The 27,410-nt window shown below is 39.0% G+C and overlaps 1 protein-coding gene and 2 long non-coding RNA genes across 3 annotated transcripts; 1 reads left to right on the top strand and 2 right to left on the bottom strand.

Annotated features, from left to right (window-relative positions):
- The first annotated feature begins 48 nt into the window (after positions 1 to 48).
- LOC143857704 (uncharacterized) lies at positions 49 to 17,217 on the top strand. The gene is made up of 2 exons (XR_013238738.1): positions 49 to 941; positions 16,630 to 17,217. It is a non-coding gene; the product is annotated as an uncharacterized LOC143857704 (long non-coding RNA).
- LOC143857692 (uncharacterized) lies at positions 1,873 to 7,742 on the bottom strand. The gene is made up of 2 exons (XR_013238737.1): positions 6,855 to 7,742; positions 1,873 to 2,580 (listed from the first exon to the last, which is right to left on the bottom strand). It is a non-coding gene; the product is annotated as an uncharacterized LOC143857692 (long non-coding RNA).
- On the bottom strand, positions 11,677 to 25,726 carry LOC143857699 (amino acid transporter AVT1H-like). Its single transcript, XM_077368142.1, has 4 exons — positions 25,420 to 25,726; positions 23,526 to 23,858; positions 14,868 to 15,475; positions 11,677 to 12,446 (listed from the first exon to the last, which is right to left on the bottom strand). The coding sequence occupies exons 2-4, from the start codon at positions 23,842 to 23,844 to the stop codon at positions 11,913 to 11,915; spliced, it is 1,461 nt and encodes a 486-aa protein (XP_077224257.1). The 5' UTR covers positions 23,845 to 23,858; positions 25,420 to 25,726; the 3' UTR covers positions 11,677 to 11,912.
- Between the last annotated feature and the right edge of the window lie 1,684 nt (positions 25,727 to 27,410).

Raw genomic sequence — 27,410 nt, 5'->3', positions numbered from 1 at the left:
ATCTATTTTTAAGATCGACACTTACAAATATCAATGATTAAGCTTTATTTTACATGGCATAGTTTTAAATTTTGAATTTCGGCCGAAATATTTCAGTGTCAATTTAGACCGAAACCGAAAGTACATTGAATCGGCAAAATGCAAATAGAAGTAGCTATCTAAAAGAAGAACAAGAAGATGAAATTGCATACTCAGATGTTGAACCCTCAGCCCAAGGTATGCAGGAACCCGATGAGATCAAGCTGATGCTTTCTTCTTAGAGAAATCATAACAAAAATCCAGATGATCTTTTCCGGAAAGTACCTCCAGCCCAGATTTCTATCTCTCCCTCTTCAGGCCCCCTTCTTTTCAGTAGCACGCACCTCCGCGGGGCAAGGTTGCTTCAGGGCTCGGCCGGTCTCGCGGTCATCGACGACACATCACTGCAGTCGAAAGTCACCCCTTCCTTGCGCTCACCGGCTGTGACCAACGCAGAGAGAGAGAGAGAGAGAGAGAGAGAGAGAGAGAGAGAGAGGGGGTTAATAAGGATTGGGGGTTACGAAAAGAAAGAAAGGAGGGAAAATTAGGAGAAAATTGGGAGATGGGATTTGTTCGTTGACAGATTTGGTATGTTGTGGCCGACTAACACAGAGCTGCTAGAGCTCAGAGTCGGGTTGCTCGGCAAGCTAAGGAACGGCTATTTTCATCATTTCGATTAGAAGAATGTTTCTATCATTTAATAAGAAGGGATGTTGGACATTTTTGCCCCAAAACCCTTGCATTTCTTCAACAAGTGAAGGGCAATTCAGTCATTTTAGTTGCCTTCAGGTTAGTATTAATACGAATAAGAAATGAAATTTTAGGGACTTCTACAAAAATTGAAGAATCGGAGTAGCTGAGGAAGGTGTGGACGTTTTGGGCTGCTCCTGTTAGCAGATCCTAGTAGAGGTTTTCAAGAGCAGGTATCGAGAGTACCTTATCTCTTTGATCCCATTTATCCATTACCCTTGCTGCAAGCATGCAGTTGTTTTTGTTGCCCCGTCAATAGAAATTTAAACTGAATTTTGGTTTATCTACTATTTGTCATTGAAATATTATTGTGATGGTTTGGTGCTGATGGATTTGCTCACTCTATCAAATTCAATTAATGTTAATTTTTCCCATTGATAATAGTTTCTTTTTGTTATAATTCTCCAAAAGATTTTGGCTGTGAGTCGTTTCTCCAGGCTGATAATGGTTTCCTGAGGCCTTTTCAAATCGAACAGGGTCACTAATCCTAATGAGCTAATTGAATTTTGGCTCAGGCATCATGGAAATCGTACATTGCAAATACATAGGAAAGAGATGGGAATTATATGCCAGACCCTTGATTCGAACAGGAGGCAATTTGAAGTAGTCTAAACCTGAGAGGTGTTTGATGAAATGCCATTCATCTTGAGTGGAATTGAGGACCTTCTTCTCTTGCTTGAATGACATTGGGTGTTGGAATTATATAGTTAGCCAACCATTAAGAGAATAATCCCAATTAATGGCCCATCAAGTGTTTGTCAAAAGCTCAGGTAAATGCACTGCAGGCTCTACCCACCACACCATGAGCTTCAGATTGATTTCCCTTTACATTGTGATTGTGCTTCCGCCGCCGAACTCTACGTTATAATTTAAGTCGGTGTCCCTTTACATTGTGATTGAGCTTCTGCTGCCTGAACTCCGCGCCATAAAATGTATCAGAGCAGTTTGATGTAGAAGTGCCATTTTTCTACAGTCCTGGAAGATGATCTTTTGCTTTTGCTTTTATCCATTGATCTGTCCCGGAACAGAGCAGTATTGAGATCTAATTTGAGCTGCTACCAGTGAGGCATGTTACACTTCGGAACTTACAATCACAGCACTGTGTAGGATAAGCATTCCCATTTATTCTTCCAACTAACTCAAGAATTCTACACTTTTGTCGCTCAAGGCATATTAACACACCAACTGAACATCCTGAGCTACCTTAAATTTCCAATCATTAGCAAAAAATAAAAATAAAATCTGAGCCATTGTGGTATCACTTAGTACTGTGCTGCCCTTGAATGGACCTCCACTCTTTAGTGATGCCGTTACACTCCTTTTCAAAAGAGTCTTTAATGTGCCCAGGAACGACCTGCCTATAGAAAAGTCATCAATTCAACAACTTCATCTTGATTCATATCTAATCCTGGGTTAATTAAAGATGAAACTGAGAGGGACAGTTCACCATATAACTGAGTTTTGGAACAATGCTTTTTGGTGCAGTGCTATGATGTGCATTAGGATGTTCTGAGTATGGGTTCGAATCAAGTGTTTAGCCTTCAACTTGCATGCTTCTAACCTCGGCTGTTTCAATACATTTACTTCAATCTAAAGCTTGATAGTTGGAACAGCGAAGTACATTTTTTTAAGGATTAGAATACACTGTTTCAATACATTTCCTTGGAAGTACATTGCGTCAAACATGCAGCAACAATTTTGGGGCTAATTTTAGCATCAAATTTGTGGATTAGAATCCTTCCGTGAAACTGAATTTATACTTTTTATTGAATCCTCTCAATGACATCAAGCCTGTGTTGAAAGTGAGTATAGCTACATTGGGTCGCTCTATCTCTGGACCAATCATTGAAGTAGCCAGTCAACAGGCATCTGATGTAGAGCGCGATAGCCGGAAGCGACTTTTTATTACAAAAAAGTAGGTGAGCAACTTTCAAGTGTTGTGAAATGACATTAGAGTCACAAGAAATTTTCCACCATGAGATTAAGGGAATCAAATTAAATTGAAAAGAACACCTCGATCACCTCAATGGGCACGAATCAAATCCAAGTGGTAGTTCTACATATAAAATGCTTTCTTTATACTATCCTCCACCCCTAACTATTTGCTCTATATTTGGTAGGAAATTGGTCCTTGGATGAGGCCTTTTTTCAAACAGATTCAAGGCACTATGCTTATCTAGTTATCTTCTTTTCAAGAACTTGTATAGCATCTTATCCCATGCAAATACAAAGCTGAAAATTCATGGAAAATGTAAAGAGGTGCATGTAGACAAATTGCCACTCAGTTCTTAAAATCCAGCATGAAACAAAGCTTTAAATGCTAATTTGGAAAGAATCGACCGACTACCTTTTCCATGCCATTAATCCGTCTCAAAATTTGAACAGAAAAGTCATTAGTCTGTGTTTCTCAGATCTGGACTAGTTGAAATCTACCACAGTTCAGATCTAGATTAGATCCAACATGCAAGTGTGCGAGAGCTTTATTTAGAGATCTGAACAACAACTACCTCTCTCTTGATACAGCTAATAGAACAAACTCAGAAGAAAATTGAAGGATGTACAGGAAGCCTCTTTGGCAGAGTTTTATTGATGATTGTATGCAGAAAATTTCAATCGAAAGACAGGGATAGATGGAAAGTGAAGAAACTCGGCAAATATGCTCTAATCGTGGGGACAAATAGAACTTACCGAAGTTTCTGAGAATATCAGATTCCTTGTATGCAACAAGGATATTCAAGCAATTACAGAGTTGAAGGAATTCTACCTCTCAATTGCCTTCTAATGCTGCAATTCTCTTGAATTCTAACTCCTTTCCCAGTTTGATGGAGTTCTCTCAAAAACAAAGCTCCAGATCCAATCTCCTTTTGATTTCCCAAAAAGTCCCCCCAAAATGAGTGCCCATTGGATTTTTTAGCCCATTACAACCCTGAATCCCTAAACTACCCTTATTTAATGAAAATAAATGACAATTAAGTACTAATTTCCTAGTCTACCCCCACATGACTACATCCAATGAAATAAAAGAAAAAAAAAACCTATACTAATGAGCGATGAATAGCCGATGTAGCTTTGCTAAGGAGATGCTCCAGCATCAAACTCCCCTTCTTGAAAGAACTCGCCTCGAGTTCCCATCGGCCATGTGAAAGGAATCTCCGCCGGGATCAAATACATATATGACCATCTCTCGATTCTTGCTACTATGACCTTTGTAGTCACCCTCATTTAATTTTGTGAACCCCTTATCAACTTCTTCATGTGAAAGATAACTTAAGAGAGACCTCCTTGGTTGCAAATCAATGCTATGGTTGAATGTATGTGAAGAAAAAGGCTTATGGTGCAAGGTAATAGGATATACCTCATAGAAATCTTCTTGTAATGCACATGTATGTGTGGGCAGCACCATGAAATCTTCACACTCTAAAATTTCAGTCTGCTTATTCTCCAAGCCATGTCTAAAAGTCCCCTCTTGCTGTCCCTCATATATTTCCCCAATGTGAATGAATTCCTCTTCTTGTAGTAGCATTTGCTCATCCCCAGAAGCATCTTCAAAGCTTTCATGTTCACTCTTAGGTCCATGTCAAATGTAAGAGCTTTAAATTTTGCTTGAACTCCATTGCCATTGTCACCTTCAAGCAGAGAAACCCACTCTTCTTCATCACTTGCACTATTGCCTCCGTCATAGCCCTCAAGAGAAAGAATTTCCTCCATAGAAGCATACTCACCCAACTCTTCATGTACAACTTCAAGGCTCTCTTTGTTATTGAGGATTTCAAGTGCTACACCAGTTGTAGCTCCCTCTAGAGTGTTTATGTGATTGGCTACTTCACGAAGTTCCTCATCATGGTCAAATAGGAAAGCTTCCTGGAAATCAACATCCTTTGGATCTATGGGCACTTGCTTTCCTAAATTATCATGTTGCCTAATTGCCTCTTGTTCACGAGTGGAATACATTTCTAGCTCAGGAATTTTATTGCCATAGCCTCTAGGATCATCTAACTCGACATCGTCATCACCCGATTCCAAAACAATAATGTCATTGGCCTCTCTTTGACATTCCACTAATGAAGGACTATCATGTGTGCTTTCCTCAACAAGTTCATCAACTTTGGAGTTCGTTTTATGCAAATGTAGTGTATCTTGGTAGCCTTGGCTGTCCTCCTAGTGTGCAAAACAAGGGAAAGTAAAGACAACACAAGGAGAAGGCTTGGAATTCACCTTGGTTAACTACGACGATGGAGAAGAAGGCCGATTCACCCTTGGCCTTGATTTCAATTTAGGATGATCCGTTGGCTTCTCTTTCAACCCATTGCAAACCCTCTCCCCTTGTTGAAAAATTTTCATCTTCATTGAAGGATATTGGTATCGTTGAGCTTTAGTTTTATCCCGTTTTCGGCTAAGGCCATATACTTCTTCAAACAATGCATCTTGTCTCTTTACACACTCCAACAATCGATCTTGACCCTTCCCATACTCTAACAATAGGTCTAGCAGCTGATTGTAATTCATCTTAGCCATGCCAAACAAAATGCAAAATGAAAAAGTCAGCCAATCAATATGAAAATGAAGTGGATATGTAGTGGAAGCAATGGATGGATTCAACAATCAATCACCGATCAAATACTAGCAGCCACAATGGAAACCCATATCAAAACGAACTATAGCACCCAACAACACATAATCTGATCCGATGCAGTCCCAAAGCAAATATAATGTCCAAAGTAGTAAACAAGAGACCACACAATGGACTGATTAACCAGCTGAACTTGTCTTCTTACTGTCTGCCCCTAGTTGTGCTCGATAGCTAACCAACTATGACTGTTAGTGCATCATGACTGGCTATCAACAGTCCCTTTGTGTTTTCCATCTACGGTCAGTCTAAGATGCATTCGGCGGAAGCGAAAATCTTCAGCTGAATGTGACTGAAGATTCTGAATGGAAGAGCTCTGACTAGCTGAATGTATGCTAAGCTACTTGAATGTTATGGAGCAGAATTTGCACTCCAATGCAAGTTAAGTTCTCGGACTCTTGTCTCAAGTGGATTCCTGAGCCACTGAAAATTACAGTTGGTAGAGGTTCTTGGCAATGGAAAGCTGGACACTAAATTGGGCTCCTGTAAAGAATCTCTCTAATTCATTTTGGCGGTAATAGAATGCAGTACGATTCTGAATGGCGGTTTGTTGTGCAGCTGGCTTATATCAACATTCCAGTTTTGAGAAAAAAATAACTTGCAATGTTAGACAGCTAGATCAGAGCCGTCCAATTAATGAGCCTAATATCCTTCAATAGCTACAAGCTCTGGAAACAAGCTCCTCAAGTGAAATTTTAGTGTCAAACTTCCTTCAAATGAATTTCCATGAGGACAGAAATATGTTTCTCAGGTTGGGGAATATTCCACAAGGCAGTTCCTTCCAATTGTCCGTGATGCTTAGACTGAATTTCCAATGAAAGCCTTCCAACTGAAACTCAAATGAAAACAATGTCTGGCAAACGAACACTTTCCAATTCAAATTACAGCACCATAGGGGTAGAGCCTGAGATCCTTTCGTCTGAGCATTCAAATCTCTCCAACATTCTTAAGTTGACCCTCTTCAGAAATTCCAAATTTAATTGTAAGATTCTAAACCTTGATGGGCTGCTTTCAATCTATCCATTCTAATAGCACATAAGAAAAATAAAAAATCCAGGCTGGAGAATGTGACTCATCTAGCACTCAACTTTCATAACTCCAGAATCTGTAGCTTGTCTAGAAAATGAGCCTCAATTTAGTTGTAACAACCAGCTACTGATCACTTCAATTAGTACACAACTAGAGCTTAAGAGGATCAGGACTGTGAAAATTAGGACCTCCACATAAGGACTGCTCTGAATGTTAACAAGACCAGAAAATGCACAAGTAGTAACTGAGGCTTGCTGTCCAGAATTATTCAAATGAATTCCCAGGACTGCCGAAGATTGGAACCCCTGCATCAACCAAGCTCTGATACCATATTGATGTAGAGCGCGATAGACGGAAGCGACTTTTTATTACAAAACAATAGGTGAGCAACTTTCAAGTGTTGTGAAATGACATTAGAGTAACAAGAAACTTTCCACCATGAGATTAAGGGAATCAAATTAAATTGAAAAGAACACCTCGATCACCTCAATGGGCACGAATCAAATCCAAGTGGTAGTTCTACATATAAAATGCTTTCTTTATACTATCCTCCACCCCTAACTATTTGCTCTATATTTGGTAGGAAATTGCTCCTTGGATGAGGCCTTTTTTCAAACAGATTCAACGCACAATGCTTATCTTCTTTGCAAGAACTTGTATAGCATATTATTCCATGCAAATACAAAGCTGAAAATTCATGGAAAATGTAAAGAGGTGCATGTAGACAAATTGCCACTCAGTTCTTAAAATCCAGCATGAAACAAAGCTTTAAATGCTAATTTGGAAAGAATCGACCGACTACCTTTTCCATGCCATTAATCCGTCTCAAAATTTGAACAGAAAAGTCATTAGTCTGTGTTTCTCAGATCTGGACTAGTTGAAATCTACCACAGTTCAGATCTAGATTAGATCCAACATGCAAGTGTGCAAGAGCTTTATTTAGAGATCTGAACAACAACTACCTCTCTCTTGATACAGCTAATAGAACAAACTCAGAAGAAAATTGAAGGATGTACAGGAAGCCTCTTTGGCAGAGTTTTATTGATGATTGTATGCAGAAAATTTCAATCGAAAGACGGGGATAGATGGAAAGTGAAGAAACTTGGCAAATATGCTCTAATCATGGGGACAAATAGAACTTACCGAAGTTTCTGAGAATGTCAGATTCCTTGAATGCAACAAGGATATTCAAGCAATTACAGAGTTGAAGGAATTCTACTTCTCAATTGCCTTCTAATTCTGCAATTCTCTTGAATTTGAACTCCTTTCCTAGTTTGATGGAGTTCTCTAAAAAACAAAGCTCCAGATCCAATCTCCTTTTGATTTCCCAAAAGTCCCCCCAAAATGAGTGCCCATTGGCTTTTATAGGCCATTACAACCTTGAATCCCTAAACTACCCTTATTTAATGAAAAGAAATGACAATTACATACTAATTTCCTAGTCTACCCCCACATGAGTACATCCAATGGAATAAAAGAAAAAAAAAACCTATACTAATGAGCGATGAATAGCCGATGTAGCTTTACTAAGGGGATGCTCTTGCATCAGTGTCACATCAACCGAGTTGGAAAGTTTAGAATTCGTCCTTGTCTACTCAATTTCAGCCACACTAATACAAGCCTGCTGCCTGTGTTGCCACACCTCTCATTGCCTAAGAATCACGTCCACTGCAGCTTGTTTTACACCAAGAAAATATGCTAGCAAAGGTGACAATAGACACTCCATAATGATGGGAATAATTGATGCCTCCTCTAGTACTAAACAAGCATGAGTTGCAGGAAGTTAGCACCTTGCTGTTATAGTTTTCTGCTGCCCTTCAATACTAGTCTTGAGCAAAGAACTTGATTGAGATTTTGAGCAAATGGCAACCAATTTCTGATGTTATAAATCACCGCAGATTGGAGTGTCTATTGTCACCTTTGCTAGCATATTTTATGAACTGACTTTGTTATGGGAATCATGTTCTTTTCTTACATACTCTCTGGCCAACAAAAGTTTGATCTTGAGCATTCTTCAACACTAATGTCAGCTGAGAGTTTTAAAGAGTTGGATAGCTGCTCTTCTTTCATTATTTTCTCGTAGTTTCTGTTTGCAGCTCCTTGAAACTTGGAGATCTTCTGAATTTTAGCAGTTCCTTCAGAGGTTCCTTCTCCCAATCTGATAGCCAACTGCTCTTAATTCCTGAAAATTTAGTGCCACAAGCCCAAGGAAGATACTTTCTCTCGTAAGTTTTGGCACAGTCCTTTCAAATTGCAACTCCAAATCAAGAAGCTTTATTGTGACTGTCTGCGACTAAGCTTGGAGCTATTGCTTATTCTTAAGAGGATTAGTCATTACTTCCAACCCTTTTTGGGCAGGCTGCAACACATGACAGGAAAGTTTTCTTTTAGTTAAGGGGATAGATTCTATTGAACAGAAGAACATCTCTCGCCTGAAGGTGAAGTCAATTGGCTATAACGCTTCCTTTGGTGGTTGTTTTCCTTTTATTTGTTTCTGGAATGAAAGCAAGTTATAGGCTCATTATCTGACTTGGTGAGTGTTAATTTTGACAATCAAGAGGAAACCAAAACAAAGAAAAGAGTTTGTTACTGTACTTCAAAATGAAGTAATTTCATACCCTGAGCTTCTTTCAATGATTAAAGGGCCGTATGGTTGCTAAACTGATCTGAGCTTCAGATAACTGAGATTCTGACTTGAATCGTTCAAGACCAATTCTCTTCACTGGAAAATAATACGAGGTACCTGTTTGAAGCTCCCATACAGCAAATTGGAAAAATCACTTTGACATGGCTTTTAGAAATTCAGACTACAGACAATTCTTTGAATTGCTGAAAGAGATGCAAACTAGAATGGATCGTCGTCAGGGTAAGATCGACGTTTTGTTAGAACAAATCTAAATGCCTGCTATGACTTATTCCCAAGAAGGCCGGTTGATTACCCACAGTCCTTAGTGTTTAGGATAAATGGAAACCTAAGGAAAAGGTCCGAAAAGGCCCATGGGAGGAATTCTTGGTCCAACATCGCAAAGAACGGGAGTCTCGCAGAAGTTGGAAAGTTGACCTCGAGGAGTAAATGGATAAACTGCAAAATCGGAGTTTTTTACCTCCTTCGTCACGAGGGCCAACTCCGAAAACTAATAGTGATGGGAAAGAAGAAGAAGCTACAGATGAGCACCCTACCAGTCCTCTAAGTTCAATTCAGCCACATCCAGATGAGGGCATGCAACTTCCAGTACTACCTACCCCAGTTGAGCATCAAGAGGAGAATTTGGGAGCAAATGTGGAATTAATTGAGGTCAATGAACAGGAAAAGTCACCAGTGAAAACACATGAATTGATTATAGAAGAGGCAGAATTTGGGCTTGCTGTTGATTTCATAGGGGTGGAGGTTATTCTTGCTGCTATCCTTGGTAGGATTATCCTACTAAGCCACTTGAGGTGGGCATGCACATTAGAGCATTTGGCAGACATCATATTTTATGGATTTCAGGAAATGAAGCAACATAATACACCAGTGGGAATTACATGGTGGTATGAGACAAGGTTGAATGGTGAAAATAAAGAGGTTGCAAATGGACCTTGGACAAAAGGGACAAAGGGGCTTCTGATTGAACATTTTGTGTTTGATCCAGGTGTCGATAATAATATTTGCCAAGCAATGGAGGGATGGAATCCCTACTAGCCCAACTGATTGCGTTTGACCATATGTTAAGGGAGGAATCAAACTTGGAACAGGTTCCATTTCAGAGCTGCTATACTTGAAGCTCAGAGTAGGGTTGCTCGGCAAGCTAAGGCAGGGCTATTTTCACCATTTCGATTAGAAAATGTTTCTATCATTTAATAAGAGGGAAAGAAATGAAATTTTAGGGAATTTTACAAAAAAATTGAAGAATAGGAGTAGCTGAGGAAGGTGTGAACGTTTTGGGCTCCTGTTAGCAGATCCTTAGTAGAGGATTTCAAGAGCAGGTGTCGAGAGTACCTTAGCTCTTTGATCCCATTTATCCATTACCCTTGCTGCCCTTGCTGCAAGCAGGCACTTGTTCTTGTTTAATTCAGTTGTTTTTGTTGCCCTGCCAATAGAAATTTAAACTGAATGTTGTTTATCATCTCCAACCCACCATTTGTCATTGAAATATCATTGTGATGGTTCGGTGCTGATGGATTTGCTTACTCTATTCAATTCACTTTTTGTTATAATTCTCCAAAGCATTTTGGCTATGAGTCGTTTCTCCAGGATGATAATGGTTTCCTGAGGCCTCTTCAAATTGAGCAGGGTCACTAATCCTACTGAGCTAATTGATTTTGGCTCAGGCATCATAGCAATCGTACAATGCAAATACATAGGAAAGAGATGGGAATTATATGCCAGACCCTTGATTCGAACAAGAGGCAATTTGAAGTAGTCTAAACCTGAGAGGTGTCTGATGAAATGCCATTCATCTTGAGTGGAATTGAGGACCTTCTTCTCTTGCTTGAATGACATTGGGTGTTGGAATTATATAGTTAGCCAACCATTAACAGAATAATCCCAATTAATGGCCCATCAAGTGTTTGTCAAAAGGTTCAGTGGAATGCACTGCAGCCTCTCCCCACCACACCATGAGCTTCGGATTGATTGCCCTTTACATTTTGATTGCGCTTCCGCCGCGAAACTCTACGTCATAATTTAAGTCGGTGTCCCTTTACATTGTGATTGAGAGAGAGAGAGAGAGAGAGAGAGAGAGAGAGAGAGAGAGAGAGAGAGAGAGAGAGAGAGAGGGGTAAATCGGGAGAAGCGTCTTTCTTTCTTTTGATAGATTTGAGAGCACGAAAGACAAAAGTAGAAATGGAGAGAACGGGAGATCGAGAAAGAGGGTGAAAAAAATCTCATAGCTTTGTGGTGGAGAGTCACAATGAAAAGGGAAATGGGAGGCCAAGCGTTGAGGAGAGAGAGAGAGAGATTGATTATCGGAAACAAATGGGTGTAGATAGATACGAAAGTAAACTACTGACTTTTGAAGTTGAATAGATATGTGCGAAAGTAAAATAACTTTTGAAATTCCATTGGTACAGAGGGGGTGCCACATGGGACACTCTCGGCGTACCACATTAAACTTTACACATATATTATTAGATATATAAAGCGAAAGCCTCCTTTACTGAAAATGAAAACAGGAAGAGTAAATAACTGCTCCTTGCAAAAACTCTTTACTATTTGTGACTTTTGAGCAAATACTTAATTTAAAAAAAAAAAAGTTAGTAGCATGAATGTTAGTGGTAATAGAAGTTTCGCATTCAATAAAACTTAAGCACTCATTTCATATATAAATGACCAATTTGTTTCGAACATATATAAAATGTAATGATCTATAACATCAATCGTGTTTCAAGATATCTCTTTGTGCATCTTATATGCACTACAACTTCACTCAATATATTTGTACTAGTTCCTATTATTTAAGATATATGAACAAAGAAAAACCCCAACTCATATGTCTAACTCTCCAGGTCAGTGACCTATTTGTATGCTTTGTATGAGTGACTTCGAAGATGAAATAGTACCTACCACCCCAAACAAAAACCCAATTGCTATGAGGATTGCATTGAGTATTAAAGTACGCCTTGAAATTTGAGACCAACAAATCTTCATGTAAAAAGCACAAGGAAGAATGATAGAAATGCTGATACTAACAAATGAACCTGTGAGGCCTAGAACATGTTGGAAGTAAGGGAATGTGAGAGCTAAACTTAAGACCCCTATTAGTACCAGGGATCCAAATGTAGCCCTAATGATCATCTTCATCCTTGAACTCATGGAAAGAGGGAGGTTGTGCTCCAGTTGAATGGCGATCGGGGCAAACGCCAACGCATATTTTGTCAACGGTGTGAGTGCAGCTACCCAGAGTGCTATCTTTGTAGTAAGGAGATGACGAGGCATGCTGAGAGTGATCTGAGAGCTCACGTCAGTACCAAACATCTTGGCTCCCATGAAAGCAAGATATGTATAAAGTACAGTAACTAGAGTGAAGCTTACAATTGATACCTGAAAAAGAAGAAAAGGAATCAAGACGTGAAATAAAATTCCCAGTGACTTGGCTCGATAAGTTGCCTAAAAATTAAATTCAAAGAAGTACCAATAACCAATGTAAAGAAAGGAAACTGATATTTACATCCCATTGTTTTGATAGAATCATCCGTCTCTATTTTTTTTCAAACTTTTCCCATTGTTGTTAACTTTTACATTTCTTAACGAGATGCCATAACAAATTGAATAAATTTTAAGTGACCTTACCTATAGATCCCTAATGAATAATGAATAAATTTTAAGTGACCTTTACCTATAGATCCCTAATGAATAATATATACATCGATTGATCATCAAGAATAAAAACTTTTAACATTTTTAAAAATATTTTCAGTAACTCCCTAAATGCTAGCTTCAAAACTCCCCCGCATCATCGTTGACTCATCCAATTCGACTCCCTTTTACCATGAGTGAGTTATTTTCTTACATCCTCTCTGGCCAACAAAAGTTTGATCTTGAGCAGTGTTAAGCATTCTTCAACACTAATGTCAGCTGAGAGTTTTAAAGAGTCGGACAGCTGCTCTACTTTCATTATTTTCTCGTAGTTTCTGTTTGCAGCTCCTTGAAACTTGGAGATCTTCTGAATTTTAGCAGTTCCTTTAGATAATCCTTCTCCCAATCTGATAGCCAACTGCTCTAATGATGGAGTCTCATTTTCTTGTCCAAATATTATATATGATCACTCGCCTTCAATGAAATGTCACCTTGATAGAACTTTAGGATCTCAGAGATTGTTTTTGCAAAGAACTGCTCTTAATTCCTGAGAATTTAGTGCCACAGGTCCTTTTACCATGAGTGAGCCTGCATTTGACATACAAGTCAATCAAAACGCCATTTGACTCTCCCAAGTTTGTGTAATGTTCCTTTTTGGGAACATTGATCCAGGACCATTGACCCTCATGTGCAAGGGCCACTGTTTTTGTCGTTCTCACGATGGCGCTATTACATTGTTATGTGGGAGGATAAGCCATGGGCCGTCTTCATGTGGGGACCCCTTTTTGTGTGTTTGGACATGATCCGTCGAGCCATATCATGCGCAGGTGGCCCACTTATGCGGCCGTTGGAGTGGGAGTCCATTTTTAGGCCATGAGTCAACTAGTCATCTAGCGTTTAAAGGAGCAAATAAATGGGTATCCGTTGGGACTGTCTGCCTTGGTGTAGAAATGATATCCACACCCTCTCTTTCGGTATGTGCAACTGATCATGAAATGGGAAAGACCTCTATCTTGGTACTATTCCTACCTTGGTGCTGAAATGATAAGGGCGCTCCCTGTGTTTTTCCATTGTTGGGCAAATGGCAGTCTCTTGGCTATTCTCATGAGGGTTCTTAATTGATAAGGTCACACCGTATGTTTTGTGAAGGTGGAATTGAGCACTTATAAACATTGTATGGGAAAAGGAGAAGTTTATGCATGTTTTTATGTTTCCTTTGTAACCGAGAACACCCTCCGGCTAGTGAAGTCGCGTGTGCTTGCAAGAGGAGTAAACAGTGTGTTCTTCCTCTAGCAATTGGTGCAGTGAGCACCCTATTTATCCCTCCATCCTCCTTGTAGCAGTGTGGACTAGGAGATAATCCAACTCCCACCCTCACTTCAGGAACGTTCATCCCATTGGGTGCTGTCCACCCGACATCAACAGTCCACTTGCTACATTTTTTTTATGAGCTCATGAATGGGCACTCCCCAACTATCATTTTTGAATAGTTTTTGAATTGGAGTGAGACTAATCAAATGAACCCTTGTCCATGTATTTTGTGTGAAATGTATGATTTCCAACCTTGCAGTGTAATGCTCTTATGTTAATGATGTCAACGTAAAAGTTGTCTATGTCTTACAAGTCATTCGTTATCTGTGTGTTGGGTTTGTGAATGTATGAAACAAAGCCCTGTAAAAAAGAAAGAGACCACCCTAAGGTGGCCAATAGATCCCACTCCATTCCAACCATAAAAAGGTCCATCACAGTTTGGCTGTGTCAACTGAGTACTTGATCACACCATGCTGAGTTTACTAGGATTTGCTTTACCCATGTTATCCCCTCATCCGCATTTTAAAACAATACCCTAAACGCTATCTATATTTACATTAGATGCTGAAGTTTTTGTTTTGGAAAAAAAACCATTCTAATAAGTTCAAAAGCTTTTTTTTTTTTAGAAAAAAATGTGATTTTAAAGAGCATTTTCATTAAAAAAAAAGTTTGGTTCAGTATTTAGGGACTTCCAAAAATTAATTTTCAAAGAGTTGGGCCATTCAAAATTTACAATGACTAATTGAGAAATATTTTGCAGATTAGGGACTTATAGGCAAAAATTCCTTAAAAGAAAGAGAAGGGGTGTAAATATCATTTCCCTGAAGAATTTGAAGATAAAATAAAAGCAATTACCTTGGTGAACTTAGAAGGATCCCTCATAGCTCTATAGATGTTGGGGATCACAACATGGCCCGCATAACTGAAGATGTAAAGGCCAGATATCCCAGGAATGTTGTGGAGTTGAAGAACAGGTATACTTTTGTTAGCTTTGATACCACTAAATGCTGCATTCCATCCTACTGTTGTGAAGATGATAAGTGACATCAGAATGGCCCCAGATGAAAGGAAAGATAAGGAGGAAAGATCTCTAAGCCACAGACTAGGCAATGCAAGTAAGACAGCAAACACTGTTAGAAGCTGACTGGTGGAGAGATGAGTCCATGGTAACTCAATGTGTGTGCCTTTTAACACTCTAGATAAATTGTCACTCAATGAGATGGTATAGGCAACAAGGCTTAGGAAAGTCTCCATGTACATGTAGGTAGAAGCAATGAGTCTTCCCTTCATTCCAAAAGCTTGTTGTCCAATGTCTTGGAAGTTTCTGGAATTGGCATTCTCTTGGAGGCATTTTCCCATGACATGTGAGGTATATGCACAAGCTATTCCAAGCCCTACAAGGAGGAAAGCAGAAGCCCATCCTCCATTCTCTAGAGCATAAGGAGATGATAGTTGCCCAAGACCTGTATTCCATGATTAAAAGGGGAGCTAGAGAATTATCAGATATTCATCAAATCATGGTTAGAGAAGATTTCAGGAAAATTTTAGAAAAGAATGCATTTTTTCAATCATTAGAAAAAAAGAATGCATTTAAGCAAGAGAGAACAAGCAAGGATTGTTAAATTCGTGTGTTGGCTAGGATGTCATTCTTCTTCCTACAATCATACAGGAGGGTCCAAAATCTTTTCACATTTCTCAGACTGAGTTTTACAATACAAGTCCTCCCACTGCCATTGTTAATAGGGGATCAAACTCGACTTTGATCCTAGATGAGGGAGATTCTATCCAAGTTTGTCAATTATCCTGCATTCATCTCGAAGGTAACAGTTGGGTGGATTGTTACCCAATTTTGGAGTATCTTGCTCAAATTTGGTTGTGGTGCGAAATGCCCCAATATGTAATATTTTGTTTCTCTCTGTTCTATTGTTCTTTGTATTTGGGTGATAAGTTCGTGCCATGTTTGTGTTCTCTCGACTCACCCGCAACTGTGATCATTTACAAGTCTATATATAGTTGTGGGATCAGTTCTCACCATATCACGGACAGATCCACAACATTTTCCTTATGTACTGCAGGGTCGTTGACTCTGCTCATGATCCTCTTATGATAGCCAAAATCCAAATCAAGTTTCCATTTTCTGAAAAAAATTATTTAAACATAATTAGTGATTTCACTCTGCTTGTTCCTCAGCTCTGTTCTGGAATCAGCCAAGTCTGACATGTAAAAGATATTTTTGGTTTAATTTTTTACTAGAGAAAATCCTTGGAGCTTGGATGTGAACTTCTCTTTCTTTCTTCTCTCTTTTTGTGTGGATCGGTCTTATCTAACCATTTTTCCACTGCATCATAGTATGTTTTACTTTCTTTTTTTGAATGGTAATTCGATATCGTTCTTTCATTTATGTTTTTTTGAATAGTTTTTATTTATGTTTTTGTGATGCAAGTTTAATCTCGCATCAGTCAGATTCGTGTTTGGAAAGAGACTGATACTTTTTCCTTTTATTTTAAACTTGGGCTGGTTTGCGGTATCAGTATGGATGTTAGTTATCTTGGATTATTTGACATTTTGGTTGGGAAATTAAATAATCTTGCTTTTATTCTTTTCTGTTCTTTTGTAGCCATGGGAAACTTATAGAGCTGATTTATCAATAGATCTGGAAAAGCACCATGTGCCTAAGACTTTTCGGGAGAAGGTTGCATTTAGGACTGTGAAGCTTCTCAGGATACCAACGGAAATCTTTTTCCGGGTAAATATCTTCTATAATTTATGTTCCTTTTTTTTCTAGTTGTGATTGATGTAGTTGGGTGAAATTGATCCAATGGATCTTTCATATTGCCTTTTTTTTTTTTGCTTATAATTTACTATGAGATTTCACCATTGTCTGATAGTTTCCAATTCTAGTTGTCTCATGGATGCCAAAATAGGTGGGGAGCACTCCATGGCTTCAATCAGGTTTTTATACCTGATTATCAGCTGTTCTATTGATCTTGACTACTTACATGATTTTGTTTTTCTGTCTGTGATACATATTTTCCCCATAGCAAGGTTCCCAGTCTTGTTTATTGTACCTTTTTTATTGACTACCTTTGTGATACTGTTTGATTGAAATGCTTCTCATACTTGATTGTAGGGTTTGGGTTTGGTATTGTTTGACGATACTGAGCTGTTGGCTTGATTCTAGTTATTAATGCCGCTGTTAGTGTCATTTTATTATCATCTAATAACGAAATTTTATATAATTGTTACAACATGCTGAATCAGAAAGATAGTTACGTCAGTCACTGGCTCTGTTGTAAGTCCTGGTACTTCTGCCCGCATCTATTATGTCCTTTTAATTAAGAGTATGCTTCCTATTTTGGTAATTATTTCTTCCTAAAAGAATATTCTGTTTTTCATAACTAAAGAAGCATATTTAACAAAAAAAAACGCATTTAAAACTTGAAAACTCATCTTAAGTTTCAAATGAAAATTATGTGGATCTTTTTCCAAAAACTTAATAGCCATTGTTAATTTTTGAGAACTGAAGAGGCTATTCACACCCATATAAAATATGTTTCTAATTGGGCTGTCAACTCGGTGGGATTCGATCGGATTGTGTGTGTGTGTTGAACACACAGGGACGCTAATTTGCTTGTGGGGGGGGAGGGGGGAGATATTATATGAAATGGGTTTGGATTTTATGTGCTGGGAGTGGAGGTGGGACATCAAAGGGCTGTTGAGTGAGATGAGTGAGGTTCTGTTGGGGTGGATTTAGGAGGGATGGGTTGAATGTGTAGTTTGATAAATCGTAGTATATATAACCTGTTGGAAAGAAAAAAATTGGGTTTGAATGGGGTTCTTCTACAGGGAAGCCCAGCGACTGGGGCTAGTAGCTCGTTCAGTATCAAAACGAAAAGGTGTTGTTAATTCGCTTCTCCCCATCCCCAGGAATTCTTATTCGGAATTTACGGGTGGGTGGGATCCCCTCCTTCAAAAGGACCATGGAGCTGGCAGTCGCGGCTCTTGGGAGGAAAGGAGTCGGTGGAATTCACCCTCTTATCATTCAGATTGGAAATGCCCTGGCTATGGGTATAAGAATTTTGGAAGTCGCAATCTATGTAGGAGGTGCATGGTGCCTCAAAAGGCAAGAGCAAGAGGTAGGAATTTCTCGGGAGATAAGGATGAAACACCGAAAAAAAATGAAGATAACGAAATTAGCACCAGCAGTGGGCCTCCAGAGATTAATATACCGACGGACCAGGTTGAGGAGCGCAAATTGGCCCTAAAAAAAGTTTGGTGGGAGGCATGAGAAACAGCTCATGGATCCTGGAAGAGGTATGGTCCTGGGCAAAAAGCTTTTGGGGGCTACCTCAGCTGGCAAAACCATTCTACATTGGCCCATCTTTAACCCTTTTCAATTTCGAGTCGGAATTTCAAGCAAAAGGGATCCTCAATAGAGGTAATGACGCTCTTGGGGGTCACTTCTCCTCGCTTCAAGCTTGCAAGAGGTATGGTCCTGGGCAAAAAGCTTTTGGGGGCTACCTCAGCTGGCAAAACCGTTCTACATTGGCCCATCTTTAATCCTTTACAATTTCGAGTCAGAATTTCAAGCAAAAGGGATCCTCAATAGAGGTAATGACGCTCTTGGGGGTCACCTCTCCTCGATTTAGGCTTGGAGTCCATTGCCCAACACTGGAAGTGCGGGAGTTTATAAACTGGGACACAAGCTTTTTGACATCTCTTTTACCCGTTAATTGAAAGAACTCTTTTGCATTCTCTCTAGCAGCTTTTTTGAAGTCCCTCCACTCTTGCTTTTAGATTTCCATCTCTCTTTCTTTTGGTGTTGGAGGACCTTCATACGGTCTTTTCTCCTTGTCCTTGGATGATTTTTTGCTTTCATCAACCGGGTCTTCCCATTCTACTTTCCTTTTACCCTTCCTGTCGACTCCATCGCCTTTACCTGAAGAGGAAACATCTCTTGGATTATTAAGATTATCCATCACCCTTCGAATCACAGCGATTAATCTTTTTTTTCTCTTCTCAACCCTTGCTAAGCCTTGTAACTTCTTTTAAATATGGAAAGACCGCCTTTACTAGCCCAAAGCAACGGCGGCATGGAGTAATGATTATATCCTTTGGGTTTGAAGCCACCTCACATGGAGAAAGCGTCATCTATATGAAAACTTTTCGACTTCTGTGCTAAGATGACACGTTTCTTTTGATTGTGACCTCTGTCAGCATCATCCCATTTGGGTTTCCCAAAGTTCTTTTTGTAGCTATCATTAGATTTCCTTGAACCCGCCAGGATTTCTACCTTTGAAATCCCAGGAGGAATGGCAACCCAAGAGAGGGGGTGAATTGGGTTTCAAAAACTTTTGCCCTAGTTAATGCGGAATTAAGAAAACAAAGGCAAATTTGGAATTTAACCACAAAGAAGTAAAAATCAAATGCACAAGATAAGAGATAAAGAGAGAGATAGAAAGCGTGCATCGGGATTTTAAGTGGTTCGGTCCAAGCATAGGACCTACTCCACTCCACCAAGACTCTTGATGGCTTCACTAAAACGGATTCCCTTAACGGAGGGGAATCAACCCAATTACAAACTCCGGAGAAAGCTACGCGTTTCCAACACTTGCTCTTGAGATGGCTCCGTGTCTCTTCACACTCGCCCAAATACACTTCTAGAATGTGAAAGAAAAACAAAATTCCTCACATGGGTTACAATGGTTGAAGAAGATATACAAAGTGAAGCCTGTAATCTAAATCCTTAATCTAAGATTAGAGAGACATAAACAAGTTTAAGTCACTCTTGTTATGTTCTAAGATAGCTTAGGAGTGTTAGAATTAGGTTTAGAGAAGTTTAGAATCCATATGCATAGGCAACTCTTCAAAACTAGTCGTTATACACTTTCGAACGGTCATCTCGGAAGCCTTTTGGACGCCTCTAAGATTTTGAGTTCCTCGGGACAAAACATGTTCGGACGCCCGAACAGTATCTTCGGATGCCAGAATGACAGATTTCCAAATTTTCCAGGTTATCTTCTAAAATTCATCTCTCTCTCGTTTCTTATCGGATTTCGACGTTCTTGTTCTCTACGGACATTAGAAGAACAATATCTATCTGTTAAAAATATTTTCAAAAACACTTAAAAATATTTTGGACTAATTTTCCTAGGATTAAGATTAATGGTCAATTAAGAATGTTCCAATTTGATACTTGTCTTTTTGCTTACCCTTTGGGCTTTTGGTCTATTGATTTTAACTAACTCTTTTGAATTATTTGGGACCTTGTTAGTGACTTATTTCTACCTCAATAAACCTAATCTAAGGATGAATCTTATACATTCTAAAATGGACTCAAACACACTTGATCTTCTCTTGAACTCTCCTCTTCAAGTCCACCATTGCTCCTTGGATCTCTCAATGACTTTGGCACTACAAATATGGTCCAATTAGAGCTTCTTGGCCTCGATCCAAGTTTATTTGAATGCACACTAATGAGATCTACAACTAAAGATAACCAAACACATTAGTGACTAAAAATCACTTGTGTTTGGAATCATCAAAACAAGAAGGACTGACATATTGGAACACTGTTTATCATCCTCCTCTCGACGTTTGTTAATTTTCTTTTCATTGTTCACTCCTCCAACGAGCTCTGAAACGTTCACATTCATCTCCTTATCTACCACCTTAATACTTATTGGATAGATTTTTGTTCCCACCTTAAGGCTAATAATTGGAATCTGGTACATCGAGCTTGAAGTAAGAATTTTCGCTGAGGCATAAGCCATGCAATGGTCATGTCTCCCTGTTAAACGGACCTCAGTCACCTGCCCGAAATACTTTCCCAACATCCAATCTGACAGAGTTGACGAATTGCTGGCTATTAGTGATGTCTTTGGGTCAGGTCTTGAAGATGAATCAGTTGAGGAAAAGAAGAGCTCTTGGGAGGCTGAGGAAAGAGGTTTGAGTGAGAAAAAGCAAAAAGCAAAAAGTCTGGGTGGGGTCAAGGGAGAGCCTACCTCCCCGAAGAATTAGAGAGCCTTCCCCCCTATGTTAATTACTCTTTTTCGATAAAGGTTTTTTCTTTTTCTTTTTCTTTTTTTTTTTAGCCTCCTGTTGTTGTGTCTCTAGTTGTCGAGACTGGTTTCCTGGGTGAAGTTGTTGATCATTCAGTTAGAATTTGTAAGGCTAGTATGGAGGTTTTTGGGGTCCAAGGACTTGTGGTTAGTTGGGGCTTTAGTGGGAAGATTTAGTTGTTTTCAGGTTTTAGAGTTAGTTAGTTGTTTGAAGATATTGGCAGTTGGAGGAGCTGTGTTTCCTTCTTTTGTGCCTTGAAGATGACGGTTTTGGATAGTTTTCTATATTCCTGTGGGAGTCTGAGACTATGAGCTTTAAGTTATCCAGCTGGGGAGTAAGAAGCAAATTAGATCCTCCGTTAGCTTGAGAGACCACGGTCTTTCGCTTTGGAGGCACTTTTACCTGGATGTTTTTTCGTCTGTTGGTTGCGGTTAAGCTTTCTCTCTTACAATAGTCTATGAAGGTTAGGTTTTTGTAGCTGTTGGATATTCCTCCATTATGAATGTGGAAGAGGTTTATGTTGGAAAGTCAAAAGTGTTTTGTTTTCCTTGGGTGGTAGTGCCTGGTGAAGTAGTGGGCTTGTTGTTTATGTGGTGTGATCATGAATTTTTCTTTTATTCTCTAATGTCCTACATTCCGTGGCTCAGGGGTATGCCTCTGGCCAGCCTCCATTGATATTTTGTAATGCTAGATGGGTCCCCAATGTATCTTTTACAATATCAATGAAATCTTTTATCTTAAAAAAAAAAAAAATTATATATATATGAGGAAAGTGAAGCTACACCGCCGGCTTAAAATACAATGGGCCCACATTGTTTTGGTGATCTAAAGAATTCATTTGATTGGCCCTCACATAGATAGGGTGTCAACAAAAAATCAGCTCCATAGGATCATCCCAACCCTACGATTTGTGGAGGCAAAAATGAACGTGTAAAAACCTTCACAAATTTGTCCATTTTTGCCTCCACAGTTTGAAGGGTTGGGATGATCCTATGGAGCTGATTTTTGGTGGACACCCTATCTATGTGAGGGCCAATCAAATGAATGGTTTGGATCACCAAAACAATGTAGGCCCATTGTATTTTAAGCCGGCGGTATAGCTTCACTTTCCTCTATCTATGTGAGGGCCAATCAAATGAATGGTTTGGATCACCAAAACAATGTGGGCCCATTGTATTTTAAGCCGGCGGTGTAGCTTCACTTTCCTCATATATATATATATATATATATATATATATATATGTATGTATGTATGTGTGTGTGTGTGTGTGTTAGCTAGATTAGGATGTGACTTCAATTTTAATTTTGATTTTTTCAAGAGTTTAAAAATAATATTTTAGAAATTGAAGAAGGGCAGTGATATCCCCACCCTCTCTTCCTGGATAAAATCTCCCCTACATCCTGTACAATCTCTCTCTCTCTCTCTCTCGCTCAATTGGTGGGCCCAACATTTAATTTGTTGAAATCTTTGAACAATGTAGGCCCCGCCCATATTTTTCAAAATGAACGGTAAGGCCCACATCATAGGATGATCCAAACCGTCCATTTGATGGGCTAAACGTAAATAGGTTGCGCCTCAAAATCTCTTTTCCATTAAATGAACCTAGCCCTCCTATCTAAAGCGAAACCGAATATTATAGAAACCTCTTTAGATTAGAGGGTTGCGATCATCCCATGGAAATTATTTTTCGGCCGTACAGTAACATGCAGGCCCAAGTGTAGGCCCCACTACAATTGGGCATGCATGTTACTGTACAGCCCGCACCAAAGGATGATCCAAGCTGTTCATTTGATGGGTGGCAACATAAATAGGTTGTGCCTCCAAAATAATTTCCACGTGATGATCGCAACCCTCCGATCTATAAGGTTTCCATAACATGCAGTTTCTCTTTAGATTGGAGGGTTGCGATCATCCTGTGGAAATTATTTTTTGGATACAACCTATTTACGTTGTGGCTCATCAAATGGACGGTATGGATCATCCTATGGTTTGGGCCGTACGGTTCATTTTGAAAAAATGTGGTGGGCCTAACTTGCTCAAAGATTTAAAAAAATTAATTGCTAGGCCCACCAACCGTTCATGGTGTAGGGAGAGAGAGAGAGAGAGAGAGAGAGAGACCGGTTTGGAGTAGTTGTACAGGCTGTAGAGTAGCAGGGGGATTTTATCCAGGATGGGGTGGGGAAATTATCTCTGCCCTTGAAGAATTATTCCTAGAATTTACAAACAATTCAGAAAATTTGGCTTTGATTCGAAATTGAGTTTAAAATAGTGAAAAAAATTCAGGATTTTTTTCAAGAATTTTGTATTTATTCGGGGAAGTTTGAAAGAGCCTTACTTAGTACTAAAGATTATATATAAAAAAAAAATTTCGTCTTATGGACAATAAAATCTAATGCAAACCCATGAAAACAGAAAGAATAAAGGAAATCAATGGAATATTTTCTTTTTACCTATAAGAATTCCAACCATGTTGAGGACAGAGTGAAGAAATGTACTGTTAGCCCTCCCTTGGTGGCCATTATCCACAATGCCATTAATAACGGCCTCAACTCCTTCTCCAATGGGGTGGCCATTATCTTCAATGTCACTATGAACGGCCTCAATTCCATCTCCAATTGGGTGTCCATTATCCTCAATGTCAGCTTCAACTCCATCTCCAATTGGGTGTCCATCATCCTCAATGCCAATATGAACGGCTCCAACTCCATCATTGTTCTCCTCCACGCACGCTCTGTAACTTGGATTGAGACTTGGCATCTTTTCGGTCATCTTCAATCAACTCCCTGCACTAATTCTTTTTAGAATTTGTCTAATGGCTGCATGTGTATTTATTTGAAAGGGAGATGGTGCACTTATGAGACTATACAGAAATGGTATGAATCTCAGAGAGAAAGTGGGTAATTTTATAGAAAATTATTAGTATTGGCCGAAGAATTGAGAAAGTAGTTTTTTGTTATAATTTATAAAGCAATGGTGAAGTGGGTTCATGTATCATTTGCCATTCCATTGCATATTTCTAGGTACTTTTTACGCAACCAAAAAGTAACACCCTTACAAAAAGTCATGTTAAAAGGGGAGTGTATTCTTATTATCTTCTGGAAATTATTTATTTGCCCCCTTTTCTTCCCCGGCCACCCCCTTCTAGACTAATAGAGCAGTCACAAATACACTAGAACAGGTGGCCCCAGGAAGAAAAGAGGGAGAATATGTCACTTTCCTTCAGAATATTAATAGGCTACTGATGTTGGCACTAATTGCACAAACTCACCTTGTCATTTCTTTTTTAATTGGCTGTCAGATATTGCTACAGTTCTCAGAAGCCTATTAATAAAGAAAACAAGCTGAGTTCGTTCATTGATCAAAGCATGGTAGTGACCCTATTATTATCCTTTGGGAAAACACTCTGTATTGTAGGAATTTTACCCGGAAAGTTCAGAATGGAAAAATATTTCTAAAAGTTCCTTCCGAACCCTGTTCAATTTTTACTTAGAACTTTTAATTTCAGATAATTTCCCTTAAAATTAACTATAAACATAACTTCTCCATCTAAATCATGGAAAGAAGAAATTTTTTTTTCCATCGGTAATATTTTCTTGCAAGAAAAACATTTCTGGTGGAAATTATTTTCTTGGGAAAATTTCTTCTTTCCATGAGTCAGAGGGAAATAATATGTTTATGGTTTATTTAGAGGGATATTATGATAAGGACCCTCTTAAGTAAAAATTGAATAGGATTGGTTAAAGTCTTACTTTTTTTCATGTGAAAAAAGAGTTGAAACATTAGAATTACTTTTCCTTTCAAAACTATTCCAGAAAATTCTTACAAACCAAATAGGGCCTAAATTTCTAGGAAGGAAGGAAAATTCTAAGCAACAATGTAAAACAAACCTAGGGAGAAAACCTCTAAAATTCCTCACGAAAAGTAACAAAAAATCAGAAAATTAAAAGAAAAATAAGAAAAAAAAAATGAAAAAAAAAGAAAAAAGAAAAAGGTCTTGCATTTGAATTTTCACTGTCCAAATCCTCTCCAAAGTAAAAGCCAGAACCCTAAAACCCCTTAAAATGGGGAAAAAAAAGCTCTTGGACTTGATTTTTCAGTGTCCAAACCTTCTCCAAAGTAAAACCCAGAACACTAAAACCCCTAACAATGAAAAAAGAGGACTTGCATTTGAATTTTAAGTGTCCAAACCCTCTTCAAGATGAAACCCAAAAACCCTAAAAATGAAAAAAAAAAAAAAGGGTCTTAGGATTTTAATTTTCAGTAGGTAAAATCCAAAATACTAAAACCAGAGTTTCCAATGGAAAAAAAGATGGGACATTTCCAATGAGAGAGGTAAAAATATACCTTTTAGTTTGGGTTGGTTCTTTCAGACGTGGAAAGAGATGCAGCTCCCTCTAAAAAACTCAGTTTTTTTCCTCCAGAGAGAGAGAGAGACAGGTGAGAGGTCTTCCCTAGTTTGGGTTATGAAGCTGTAGCTTAGAGAGAGAGAGAGAGGTCTTCTCTAGTTTGGGTGATGAAGCTGTAGAGAGAGAGAGACAGGTGAGAGGTCTTCTCTAGTTTGGGTTATGAAGCTGCAGCTTAGAGAGAGAGAGAGAGAGAGAGAGAGGTGTTCTCTAGTTTGGGTGATGAAGCTGTAGAGAGAGAGAGAGAGAGAGACGTTCTCTAGTTTGGGATATGAAGCTGTAGAGTATAAATGTATAATATGTTATTATTAGGAATTTGCTAGTGTCCATCGCAGATGGCCTGTTGCATCTCACAGTAGCCACATCACAAATGAAGACAAAATCTGCTGAAAAGTGAGCTGGTGTAGCTGCTGCGAAATGACTTCTCTGATAGATGCTAGCAATTCCCACATTATTGATTATGACCGTGACAAGGATCTCTTTAAGGTTGCATTTATTTCTTGACAGCTTTTCGGAAGGCTACGAGGAATGGGGGCGTCTGTTTTCCTCAAATGACGAAAATACCCTTATGAGAGGGTGATAATATAGGCCAATCCTGCTTTCCTCCGATTCGGATCAGATTAAATTTCTCGTACCCTTTTATGATAAAAATGTTATCAATTCATAAAGAAATAAATAAAATGTGAAAAAGTAAGGAAGAAAAAGAAAATGGAGCTTTTATATGGTGTAAGATCGTATAGTCCACTATTCTTCAAAAAGTACCGTACTGACCACACCATAGGATGATCCAAACCATGCATTTTAGACCTGGCAAACCGGTGGGCCGGGTTCCACGCAACCCGTACGTGTCCGGGTCGTACTGGCTGGTTAAAAAATGACCCAGAATTTTACGGGTCACAATTTGGTGAACCCGTACCCCACCCGTTTTTTTTTTTTTTTTTTTTACGGTTTTTTTTTTTTTCACACTATAATAGGATGATCCAAACCATCCCTGTGATGGTCATAACGTAAATAGGTTGTGCCCAAAAAATCATTTCCATAGGATGATACCTAACCCTCTGATCTATGGAGGAATTGCATATTATTATTTATGGAAACCTCTATAGATCAGAGGGCTAGGATCATCGTATGGAAACGATTTTTGGGGCACAACCTATTTACATTGCGTTCCATCACATGGACAGTTTAGATCATCCTATGATATGGTCAGCACAGTACTTACAGAAAATTACAAGACTATATAAGGGCTAAAACCATATAAAATTTGGATCATTAGGTTTTTACGGGCACCCATAGGTCCACCAGGCCTGGCCCAAACTTCTACAGGTCACTAATTTATTGACCCGAACCTGGCCCGTACACCGGATGGGCCCAACAGGTCCGGTTCACTTTTTGCCAGGTCTAATGCATTTGATGAGCCACAATGTAAATAGGTTGTCCACCAATTATCATTTCCATAGGATGATCCCAACCCTTCGATCTATAGTACGTTCCATAGTATGCAGCTGTTCTGCAGATCAGAGGGCTAGGATCATCCCATGGAAAAGGTTTTTTTTTTTTTGGCACAACCTATTTAAGTTGTGGTCCATCAAATGGATGGTGTGGTGGGCTGTACAGTTGGCACATCTTATTCTTTTAATTGATCTTGAGGTGGCGAGGGCGGAACCAGGAATTTGCAGGCAGAAACTTTTATTTTTATGAGTTAATGGGTTGATAAGTTACTAAGTAATACCTTATTACGAGTCCAAGTGTGTTGAGAAGCTAAGGGTGTGGAATATATTCAGAGGCGATGGCACTTGAAAGGGAAGGGAGACAATTGCCCTCCTTAATTTTTGGGAAAAAAAATATATACCTTCATTTTTTAATACTTACCCCCTTTTTATAAAAATATGAATCCCTTTCCGATCATCCCTAAAATAGAAAATAAGTTTA

This window comes from Tasmannia lanceolata, unplaced genomic scaffold (genome assembly GCF_043159265.1).
Source record: "Tasmannia lanceolata isolate RefF3 unplaced genomic scaffold, GAP_Taslan_0.1 ptg000003l, whole genome shotgun sequence".
Taxonomy (NCBI): domain Eukaryota; kingdom Viridiplantae; phylum Streptophyta; class Magnoliopsida; order Canellales; family Winteraceae; genus Tasmannia; species Tasmannia lanceolata.
The sequence above is the reverse complement of the archived record's forward strand: the minus strand, read 5'-3'. Positions and strand labels throughout refer to the sequence as shown.